Below are 12,495 nucleotides of genomic sequence, written 5' to 3'. Positions count from 1 at the left end.
TCTGGAAAACAGTATGGAGGTTCCTCAAAAAATTAAAAATAGAACTACCCTATGACCCAGCAATTGCACTAGTAGGCATTTATCCGAGGGATACAGGTATGGTGCTTTGAAGCACCCCAATGTTTATAGCAGCACTATCGACAATAGCCTAAGTACAGAAAGAGCCCAATGTCCATTGATGGATGAATGGATAAAAAAGTGTATGTATGTGTGTGTGTATATATATATATATATATATATATATATACACACATATACATACACACACACACACACACACACACACACACACAATGAAGTATTACTCAGCAATCAAAAAGAATGAAATCTTGTCATTTGCAACTACGTGGATGGAACTAGAGGGTATTATGCTAAGCAAAATTAGTCAGAGAAAGACAAATATTATATGACTTCACTCCTATGAGGACTTTAAGATACAAAACAGATGATCGGGGCGCCTGGGTGGCGCAGTCGGTTAAGCATCCGACTTCAGCCAGGTCACGATCTTGCGGTCTGTGAGTTCGAGCCCCACGTCAGGCTCTGGGCTGATGGCTCAGAGCCTGTGTCTCCTTCTCTCTCTGCCCCTCCCCCGTTCATGCTCTGTCTCTCTCTGTCCCAAAAAAAAAAAAAAAAAACCGCTGGAAAAAGATACAAAACAGATGAATATAAGGGAAAGGAAGCAAAAATAATATAAAAACAGGGAGGGAGACAAAACATAAGAGACTCTTAAATATGGAGAACAGAGGTTTACTGGAGGGGTTGTGGGAGGGGGGATGGGCTAAATGGGTAAGGGGCATTAAGGAAACTACACCTAAATCATTGTTGCACTATATGCTAACTAACTTAGATGTAAATTTAAAAAATAAAATAAATTTTAAAAAAAGAAATAAGGAAATGGAAAAAAATTCATCAGCAATAGACCTTAAACCTCTACACCTAAGCGAAAAATTTTCAAGAAATTCTTTATCATGCTAATAATTTTGTGCTTTTGACCTTGGTTGGCTGTCCCCATTTTTCCTTCTGAAACAAAAAAACCTTAAAATTGGTTTTATTGTTGCCCATGTCTTCCACTTTCAACGCTGAGCGACAATAATGGAGGTGGAACCTAACATACTGTCTTCCACATGCAGGCACCTGGTGAAGTTGCTGGTGGTGGCCAGTGTCCAGCTGGAGTACATACAATAGTAACCATGCCTTCTCCACCCAAAGTCTAGTTTCATTCCTGCCCACATGAACCTTCAAAGCTCACCACTTCAGTCATCCACCCACTCGTGCAGTCATTCATATGTGCAGTACTGTGAATAAGAAAGCCACTCACTAGTCAACAGGGAAAACAAAAAATTAGATGAGTCCAATGCAGTGTGATAAATGCTACGAGGGAAAACTGCCAAGGACTCTTACAGAGTGGACAATCTAACCCAGTTGAAGGGGCCAGGAAGGCCTTCCCAACAGAAATTAATTTTTAGTTTAGACATGAAGCGTGGGTGAGAATTAAACCCAAAACTGGGGAAAGCAAGGGTGAGAAGATGAGGGGAAACACTTAGGGGAAATAGCATGTTGGAAAGCTTAAAGGCAATAATTAAGAAGAGTAACAGTAATACTGATTTTAAAAATAGCAACAAATAATAAATTATTGACTCTTACACAGGGCCAGATACTGCTTTAAGGCTCTGTTAAGTCCTCATAGCTACCATTATCCCCATTTGACAGATAAAGGAATGGAGGTACAGAATGTTGAAGTAATTATCCTAATGGCACATGGCTAACTGCTGGTGGGGCTCAGACTGAACAAAAGTCCCTGGTAACAAAACCCACCTGCTTACATGATACTACGAAAGTCCTTGTCATGCTTCACACACTGAAGATTCTGTGTAACATGTTAGTGGAGGCTGGTGAAAGAGGATGATGATGAAAATGAACCAGGGGAAGATAATGGAGGGTCTGGTAAGCTGTTGTTCCGGATACTTCTCAGGCCCTCCTTACATCCTCCTGGCCCAGCATTTCCTCTCCAGCCATGGTAGCACCTGGTATCTTGCTTTTCCAGGGCTGCTTCTCTGTGTTTGCAGCATGGATGTGAGAAGGAGTTAACACCTCCCTGGTGGCCCTGTCCAGTGTGGGATTACGGATAGGTAAATGGCCCCCCTTCCTTCTCTTGAGTGAATACTTGTGAGGAGCAGAGAGGCAATCTACATGGCTCCTCTGAAGATCTAAAAGGATGGAGCCCCAGGTGCCCACAGCAGTGACCAGCTCCTATTTCATTCTTCCCAGCCCTGCTTGCCAGTTTTATGTGACCACTTCCTAAAATAAACTACCATCTACATACAAACCCTTATCTCAGACTCTGCCTTCTCGGGGGGAAACCAGGTTGAAACAGCCATGTTAGACAGTTTGGATTTTATCCTGTTGGGCAGTCAAAGAAAGGATATTTTTTAGCCAAACATACCCTCTGTCTTCTAGGCAACAAGAGGGGAACAGACTCAGCAAACTGACAGCTTGCTAAAGTCTCCAGTCTCTTCTCACCTCCCCCTTCCCATCACCATTATGCCAGGAAGCCGCCCCCAAACAGGCTGCAGGAAAAGTCTACACTCCATTGGCCACCCTCTTAGCTGCAGTCTAGAAAAATGGCAGCTGCCACAGATGCTCTCAGACTTGGGCCCACTTCTGAGGCCATGGCATCCATAACACTGCTATTCCTTACACTATTTTACTGGCTTCTTGTCTCTTCTAGAACTACTGGGGACATATCAATGTCCACCATGACTGGTATCCTTCAAAGTACACTCAATCCTAAAACCAAAGAATAATTTTGCATAGGAGGAAATAAATGGACCTGATGGGTGATTTGGTTTTAAATCTCTCTTCTGGATGAGGTGTTTTCATTTCTCACTCCTCTTATGATGTGGCTAAATCACAAAATTAATGCTATCATAGCCAGAAATTTTTCATATGAATAATATTGGAGGTAATACCACACATTTGGCTTAAGGATGAAGTTCAATTTACATAAAATAGAATTAAAAATATTAAAAGTTGGCTCTTCAGATTAAGTAACCTGGAAAGGACAACATTTATATTATCCATTGCTCATAATAATTTTCACAGGCATTGTCAAATATCCATGAACAAATGAGACATCACGTAACCCTGCCTTCAACAGTTTGTTGAAAGGTCAGCTATAGTCATTATGCCTTAATCATTACACAGGCTCAATGTGTTTAAATTGTGATCAAAAAGATAAAGACTATGATGCATCTTATTCCTATTCCTCAGACATTTAAGCAAAATAGATTCTGAAATACCACGAATACCAAATAGCGAAAATAAAATCATCTTACACAAAATTTAGCCAAATTTATTCCTACATTTGATAGTGATTATATTAAATTTCAGTATTTACTTGAAATGATTACATATTAGACATAAGAGAATGGTAAAAGTATTGCAATTATGGTATCTGTAACATACATTAGGGTTACACTTTTTTGATTAACATATGCCAATTGGTTTAAAAACTATTCCCACTATCACATCTTACCTGCATACATCAGACTGATTATATTCATAAAGTTTCTTTTCCAGGTCCAGTCTCTTTTTTTCACTATAAAATAGAAAGAAAACACTTTATGAATAAATTACGCTGATAAGTAATAAGCAGCTGGATTTAGAACATGATCTCTTTTGAAATTACACCTTTGTGAGAATGCATCTCTGGACTCTCTAAGAAGCAGAAAATGCCAGCTGATTGAAACTCAAGTCACAAAAACATTTGGTAGTCACCATGGGAGTCTAGAAAGCAAAACGATACCAATACGAAGCAAACAGAACAAGATTTTCAAAGTAAATGGGGGAAATGCACTAAGAAAAGACTGGAAGGTAGATTCATTCATTCAATAAGAATTTCCTGAGTGCCATGATGAGCCAGGCACTGTTCTAGTCCTGAAGACTAACATGGGGAACAAGACAACCAAGGCCTCTGCTGTCAAGCAGCTGACATCCTAGTCCTCACCTGGACCATTGTTTTAATGTTTATTTATTTTGAGAGAGAGAGAGAGAGAGAGAGAGAGACAGAGAGAGAGCGAGAGACAGAAGGGGAGGGGCAGAGAGAGAGAGGGAAAAAGAGAATCCCAAGCAGGCTTTGCACTGTCAGCATGGAGCCAAATGCAGGGCTTGAACCCACGAACCATGAAATCATGACCTAGGCCAAAACCGAGTTGGAGGCTTAACCACTGAGCCACCCAAGTGCCCTGAATTTGTTTTTGTATTTGTTTTTTTTTTTTTTGAGAGAGAGAGAAGTGGGGAAGGACAGACAATAAGAAACATGAATACATAAAATATAATATGGCCAGATTTCTCTGGACAGTGGCATATGCATGATAGGGGTCCCGCCAGGTCAAGACACCACACTTCCACAAATCCACCTTGGACTGAAGATTGGTGGCTTGCTCTACTCCCAACCAGACTTGGGTAGAGCCAAGTCTCTGAAAAGTAGGCCCAACCCCATTCAAATTTAATAAAGATCAAGTCCCCTAACAAAATTACTTCAAATTTGGAGGAATTTCTTTCTATATCTTTGTAACATGATGATCTGTCACTGACTGCCATTCCATGGAGCTACTCCACTAAAGATTTATTAGCTTGTGTTGTTCATGTGACTGCTGGCAGTAAGCTAGAGGACAGACCTTACCCTGCATACCTATATGCCCAAGCCTGATAAGAGGGAAGGGAAACTGGGCAGCAGATGAGGTGGCAATAGCCAAAGCCAAGGGGCTACGGGGTAAAGCTGCTGAACAGGACTAGCCATCCCAATCCCAGAAAGAGCCCTTGGGGGGTTTGACCATGGGGGGTTCTGTTCTACCACCAACATACCAGCTTCCACTGAAGCCAAATTGCTAATCTAAATTAATACTAACTAAAGGCCAAAAGAGAAATCACATAATGTCTGCAAGAAAAATGCCAAGAAAAAAAAAAAAAAGACTGTGAATCAAAGACATATCCAAACAGAAGGTGACCTCAGGTGGCCTGCTAAGGGAAAGGGGCTGAGCCCACATTCCATTTTGGAACTCTTAATTATTAGTTTCCGTTTTCCTTCAGATATATTTTCCCTTCTAAAAAAAAAATCTCAAAAGTTACTCTGTTAGTTGCATTATAAGTAAATTTCTTTGCTTAGCATAATCTAGAATAAAAACTACCATTTAACCAAATTCTGTTAATGGGAAAATGGGGTCCAAAATCCAAATACTGAATCTTGGCTTGGGCAACACAATCTATCTTTTTTTTTTTAAATGTTTATTTATTTTTGAGAGAGAGACAAAGCATGAGTGGGGGAGGAGCAGAGAGAGAGAGGGAGACACAGAATCCAAAGAAGACTCCAGGCTCTGAGCTGTCAGCACAGAGCCCAAGGTGGAGCTCAAACCTATGAACCATGAGATCATGACCTGAGCCGAAATTGGACGCTTAACCGACTGAGCCACCCAGGTACCCCACAATCTATTCCTTAATTGGGGTATGCCCATGCCTAAAAAGGAAAAAAAAAGATTACAAGGAAAAAATTCATAGAGACACCATTTTTTTAAGTAGTAGCTCCACACAGATCTTTACTTTCTCATCTTCTAAGAGTGAACTTAGAAAAGAAATGAAGGAAATATGGTATAATTGCTTCCATGTTAGAAATTTTTATTAGTCGCTTTTTCCTCTTCTAAGATTTCATGTTCAACACTTAGCTCATATAGAATGAATGACTGGACAGTCAGCTAGCTGTCACTAAATTACAAAGACAGAAAGACCCTAAGTGTATCTATGACCTTGTGCCCCTGATGTCATGCTTCATTTCTATGCTATTCTTGTCAAGAAACGTGATCAGAGTCTGGTCATGAGGAACCATCAGATGGACCCAGCTTGAGGATCACCCTCTGGAATGAAAGTTGTACTCTATGAAACTTTTAGGAACACAAGACAGGGAATGACTGAGGAATAGCTCCGGACTGGGGCTGGGGAGACTAAAGAGACATGGCAACATGCGTGCACAGATGGGAGCCTGGACCATTAAAGGAAAAACACAGCCTTGGGACAGTTGGCAAAATGGACACATGGTGAAATTTTATTGGAGTCTGGGTACTGGTATCAATCAGTGTTGATTTTCTTACTGGGAGAGTTATAGGGTAATCACGTAAGGGAGCATCCCCTTTTTGGAAATAGACACTTAATTTTTAGGAGTAATGGGGCATCATTTCTGTAGTTCTCAAATGGTTCAGAAAAGACTAATAATTTTAAACAGGTTGATAGACAAAATAGAAAAAAATGGAATACAATGTTAAGAGTTGGGGAATCTGGGTGAGGGAAATCCTAGACACTTGCAACTTTTTTTGTAAGCTTGAATTTAATTCAAAATAATTTTGAGGTGCCTGGGTGGCTCAGTCAGTTAAGCGTCCGACATCAGCTCAGGTCATGATCTCACAGTTCAGGGGTTCAAGACCCACATCAGGCTCTGTGCTGAGAGCACAGAGCCTGGAGCCTGCTTTGGATTCTGTGTCTCCCTCTTTCTCTCTGCCTCTCTCTCTCTCTCTCTCAAAAATAAATAAACATTAAAAAAATTAAAAATAAAAATAATTTTAAAAATTCACCTATGACCTCTAGTAAAAAAGAACCACAGCCTTTTTGGGAATCCATCACCTTCTGTGCATCAAGTTCTTTTTAATCACAAAGATAAAACTTCTTTGTTCCTGCTCTGTCTTTAGTACATACAGACATCTGCAGGTCACACTTCTCTATTATGACACTTCATATGGTGAAAAATTGCAAACACTTCCTGGCCTTCCGCTCCAGACAACCTAATGCTAATCTCATTAACTCTTAATCACAGGCCCTTTCCCCAACCTCCTCACCACACTGCAGAGCTTCAGAATGCTGTCCTTCATTTCTAGTTTAAATTTAAGATGTAAAACAAAACATTTGCCTCAATAAAAAGCCACAGAGGGACGCCTAGGTGGCTCAGTCAGTTAAGCATCTGACTACGGCTCAGGTCATGATCTCATGGTTTGTGGGTTTGCACCCGTGTCGGGCTCTGTGCTGACAGCTCAGAGCCGGGAGCCTGCTTCGGATTCTGTGTCCCTTTCTCTCTGCCCCTCCCTCTCTTTTGCTCTTTCTCTTTCAAAAACAAATAAACATTAAAAAAAATTTTTTTTAAGACAGAGAAAGGTTTACAGGGAGGATCTCTTGCAACCCTTACATTCTAAATCTTTATTTCAGAATATCTGAAACACCAGCCCTGGGATGTGTATCCATAGCCTATGGTTTCCGTCACCTGCACCCCTCACCTAGACCATTGTTTTAATGTTTGTTTATTTTGAGAGAGAGAGAGAGAGAGAGAGAGAGAGAGAGAGAGAGAGAGCGCAGGGGAGGGGCAGAGAGAGAGGGGAAAGAGAGAATCCCAAGCAGGCTCTGCACTGTCAGCACAGAGCCCAATGCAGGGCTTGAACCCATGAACCATGAGATCATGACCTAGGCCAAAACCAAGTTGGAGGCTTAACCACTGAGCAACCCAGGTGCTCTGTTTTTTGTTTTTGTTTTTTTTGAGAGAGAGAGCTCACACTGGAGGGGAGGGGCAGAGGGAGAGAATCCTAAGCAGGCTGCAGGTTCAGCACAGAGCCCCAAGATGGAGCTTGATACCACAACTGTGAGATCATGACCTGAGCCAAAATCAAGAGTCAGATGCTCAATCAGCTGAGCCACCCAGGTGCCCCTGGACCATTCAAAGGTTAACACAGCTGGGTGGCCTTTACAGCAGAGCCACATGGTTCCCTTTTCTCCTTTTAAGCCACTTGTTATTCTGTTTTTGCCTCAACACCAACTTCAGCTTTACTCAACTAATATCTTAGAATCAATTTCTGGACTATTATGATATCTCACTCTGAATCAATACTGGCATTGAAAGAACTGGGGCTGGTTAACGGGCCTTTTAAAGGGATGTTTTTATATAATTATAAGAGTCAATTCCACTCACATGTTTCTACCGTGCTTGTGGCACTACACACACGGTAACGAGTCACTCCAGCAGGCTCTTTAAGATTCCATGATTGATTTCACCACAGTGCAGAGAAAACACCATATACAAAGAGGAAAAAATTAAGACGATATAAGTACACCTACATGTGACTACAGCTGAGACAATCTGGGCTAGAAATATACCACTTACAAGAGAAAGGCCCAGTTATTAGACCAGCTAACACCACAATGTCCCAGCTCTAAGAAGGCCAGAAAAGGGCAAGTTTTTTTTTTTTTTTTAATCTCACACCTCCAGGAAAGTTCTGGACTGGTAAAGCAGCTGTGATAATCCAGGGATGTAGATTTTAAAAGGACTCTGAAGTTTTACAATCCTTGCAGTCACTGAAATTGGTTAAAAACCAAAACTAAAAGCAAGTACACTCAAACAGTCAAATAGGATACAAACAATGATATTCATTACTTGTTGCTTTGCAAAACTACAGATTCCTTTTTTTTAATGTTTATTTATTTTTCAGAAAGAGAGAGAGACAGAGAGCGCACGGGGGAGGAGCAGAGAGAGAGGGAGACACAGAATCTGAAGCAGGCTCCAGGCTCTGGGCTGTCAGCACAGAGCCCAATGCAGGACTTGAACTCACAGATCACGAGATCATGACCTGAGCCATAGTCAGATGCTTACCTGACTGAGCTACCCAGGCACCCTGCAAAACTACAGATTTCAACTTTTTTAGTATGAAGCTAGTTACTAGAGAAAAAAAAAAAAACCTATGGTCTTACCTTACATATAATTCAATGCTCTTCATTTCTGGTGAAGAACTAAGGTTCAAAGAAGCTGAACAAACTACTCAAGGTCACACAACTGTTCCTAGAGTAGAAACCAACTTTCCACATGTCTACTGCAGTTTCTCTGTATCCAAAGTTATTTGCCTCTGTGCTTACTATGCATTGGAGATAGTTATGGACTTTTAAAATGAAATATGAATACACACTGCAACAGATTTGTACTAACTAAAAAAATAAATTTAAAACCTCCAAATGCAGAAACGTGAATAGGCTATAAAATCTGACTTGAATTCCTTATATAATTTCAACAGCCTCACCTTGCTTAACAGTTAAAACATTAAGTGTTAAACATAAAGTGAGTACTAATCATTACAGTTATTATACCATAAGGACTATAAGCAGCCAGGTGTTCCTAGCATGGAAGCAAAAATGATAACTCACAATGAACTTAGTTCAACAAGAATGCCATTTGAACCAGTAACATTTTAAAATCAGAAGCTGGGCTAAGAGGGGTGCCCGGGTGGTTCAGCTGGTTAAGCGTGCTGACAGCTCAGAGTCTGCTTCAGATTCTGTGTCCCCCACTCTGTCTCTTAAATATAAACATTAAAAAAAAAAGAAGTTGGGCTAAGAGATAACGAAAGGCCTTTGATAACTAAGCTATTCTTCTAGCAAAACAGAGTCAAAAAGCACTTTGGGTGCACTAATGTGCAGACCAGTGTCTTGTCTTTTAACTATAAGGTGTGTGCAAACATTTAATACTGTCTTTGAAATATCATACTGTTCACTTTTCCTGGTTGACTAAAAATGGTCATGATTTAGTGACAATGGGTGGCTACAGTGTTGTATATAAAACATTCATAACAGCTGGACCCTGGATGGTTGACTTTGGGATTTCTACCATTCACTCAACAAACATTTGTCAAGCTCCTCCTCCACCTCAGCTACTCTATTATCAGCTAAAGATCCAGCTAGATATGGTTCCTGTCCTCTTGGAATTCTGCATCTCAGCAAGGAGCCACTTGTCTACAGTGCTACAAAAATATAGAGATCACATAATTTAGAGAATGGGTTGATCAATACTTGCCACATGGAAGGCACTGCAGGAAGTGATTTTTTTTTTAAGTTGGAGGTGAGGAGGTCCCCAGAGTGGGTGAGTGGCAATATGTCAGAAAGAAAAATAGGATATAGAAAAGGACTGAAGGATAAAATATGGTGAGGACAATCATGGAGGCCTGTTGTGGATGCTCTATAAATATTTGACAAGAATTAAATCTAGGATAAGATGAATATAATTCCTTTTCATAACCACTTACTCCTGCCTTTACATGTAATTATTGTTGTCATTTTAGAATTGTCACACACAAAGCTCTCCTCTTCACTGAAATGATTTTGTAACTTTTAACATTCATTAAACGCTTTGTTTATCAAGTGATCCAAATATCTATTTCCTTTCTTGTCAACTAATGAGATTTCCAACTCCAATTAATTTAGCAGCTAAATAATAGTTCCAACAACTTATCTTTTATGTTTGTATTTATAGTAAATTGCTTTATAATTTTCTCTCTGTGCTCTCAGATCTAGCTGTTTTCAGTGGCTCTCATCTTTCATGTCTTAATCAAAGTATGATGAACCCTCTGGAAGCTGGACTTCTGCTGTAAATTTCACCTCTGCTGGAAATCTGGCCAGCCCTCGTTCCTCCCCAAAATGTTTCCTGCATTTAAATGTTTCCTGCATTTAAATGTTTCCTGCATGTTTCACACACACACACACACACACACACACACACACACACACACACACACACTCCCCGCCTGCGTTCCTGGACTTGTCATCATTGATGCAGTGCAGCTGTCAGGGTGGGATGACAATTTGAAGAGAGACAGGGGAGGAGGCGTGTAGAAGGGGAGTAGAGAAATTCACAAGGCGTGATTGAGAGTGACAGGCAGGAGAACTCCACTCTCACTTCTAGGCACATGCAGTGATGCGGCCGCATCTTCCGGCAGAGACCTCCAATAAAGGCAGTGGGCCACGGTATTTGGTAAACTTTGTCCTCCAGGCCCCACCAGGAACTTGGGGCGGGGAGGGGGGGACGTCGCGGGCGGACCCGGGCCCTGGGAAACACGGCGCGGGGAGTGGCAGGGAACAGGGGTTAGGGCACCAGCTAATCCTCGGCCGGGCCCACTCCCCGCCCCCGCCCCGGGTAGGCCGTACCTGTCCCGCAGCCCGTGCTGGAGGCGGCCCAGCCTCTCGTAGTAGTCGGGGCTCGCCAGAGGCGCTGAGGACGAGAAGGCCGGGTGCATGCTACCGCCGCCGCGCTCGCTCTGCAACGCCAAGGGACTGTCGGGTGGCTGGGTTGTCCCAGGCGACGGCCCCACCATGCACCGCGGGTAAACAGGGCCCAGGCCGCCGCACAGCGGGGCGGGGCGGAGGTCTGCAGGGGCGGGGCGCCGTGGATGGGCGGGACAGAGGGCCGCGGGGGGGGGCGGGACGGCGTGGAGGGGCGGGGGAGGCGGAGGCGGAGGAGGCGGAGCCTCTTGTAAGGCTGCGCAGGTCGTCTCCGAAGGGGCTGGCGGATGCTCGCTCAGTGCTTGTGTCCGGGCAGGATGCGGCTTGGCCGAGGTGCTCTGGCCTCTCCGCCCTAAGTCTGCAGTCTCCCTTTCCTCTCACCCTTCAGAATTCTCCTGAGACAGACCGTAGCCCACCCCGAGGCAAGGAGCCCCTGTAAGGGACAAGTGAGAAGTGGGCCTGACTACTAACCCCCCACCTTGATAGAGGCTGGGAGGGTGGGGGCACCTCTGGGCGGGAGCACTTCACTTGATTTTTTTTGTTTTTAATATTTATTTATTTTTGAGAGAGAACGCGCGCGCGCATGAGTGGGGGAGGGGCGGACAGAGGCGGACAGAGGATCCACAGCGGGCTCTGCACTGACAGCGAAGAGCTCCATACGCGGGTGGAACTCACAAACCCTGAGATCATGGCCTGAGCCCAAGCCGGATGCTTAACCAACTGAGCCACCCAGGCGCCTCTCACTTGATCATTTTTGCCTTTGGCATCAGATTGCATGAATTTTCCAAAGCTCATTCTCTCCTTCCTCCCCCAGCTGTCCCTCCCTTCTTTCAGGATTTCTGAGTTCCAGGCACTGTGGTAAACTTGTTTTCCTACCACACTTAAAAGCAGAAAAAAACACTACAAAAAAAGACAAAACCCAAAATACTAAGCAACTGCTCTCAGCCCTGACAGTAGAACAACCCAATTGCTTGAAAGTCCATGCTGACCAAGGTTGTGGTTAATGCTGGTGACATTATTGGTTGGTGAAGAGGGAAAAGTTGCTAACTAGGTGCTCATGAAGCAGGCATTTGTTTGTGTAGACCAAGCTTGGTGTACAAACGCCCTGGTGAATCCTTCCTCATGGATTCTGGACCCAGACTCCTGGGCTTGAATCTCCTCTTCCTCTGCTCAGCTGTGTGACTGCTGGCAAGTTACCCTCTTGATGCCCAGATTTCTTCTTGTAAAACAGGGAGGCTATTAGTGCAGGACCCACCTATGCTACTGTTATAATAATTAATTAATGTGTGTGATGTTTATAAGAGGGCCCCACACATAGTAAGTTTTTATCATCATCATCATCATCATCTTGGGGGATAAGCTTCCTGCAGAAAAACAAACATATTTAAACCCACAGTGCAGAAGAAAAGGAACAACTACTGTATAGAG

At 42.9% G+C, this 12,495-nt stretch overlaps 1 protein-coding gene across 2 annotated transcripts in view; it reads right to left on the bottom strand.

The window, feature by feature from the left end:
- KIZ (kizuna centrosomal protein) overlaps nucleotides 1-11,208 on the bottom strand; it is a 143,264-nt gene extending 132,056 nt beyond the window's left edge. Inside the window, exons 1-2 of one of the 2 annotated variants that reach the window (XM_045053937.1) lie at nucleotides 10,993-11,208; nucleotides 3,536-3,598 (exon numbers count right to left, since the gene is read on the bottom strand). In XM_045053937.1, coding sequence (XP_044909872.1) covers nucleotides 3,536-3,598; nucleotides 10,993-11,159 — 230 coding nt within the window. In that variant the 5' untranslated portion in view covers nucleotides 11,160-11,208. The remainder of the gene's footprint in view (nucleotides 1-3,535; nucleotides 3,599-10,992) is intronic. The other variant, XM_023251505.2, reaches the window with a different exon arrangement.
- Nucleotides 11,209-12,495: the final 1,287 nt, after the last annotated feature.

Source organism: Felis catus, chromosome A3 (genome assembly GCF_018350175.1).
Source record: "Felis catus isolate Fca126 chromosome A3, F.catus_Fca126_mat1.0, whole genome shotgun sequence".
Lineage (NCBI taxonomy): Eukaryota > Metazoa > Chordata > Mammalia > Carnivora > Felidae > Felis > Felis catus.
Note: the sequence above shows the minus strand (reverse complement) of the source record. Positions and strands in the feature narration are given on the sequence as shown.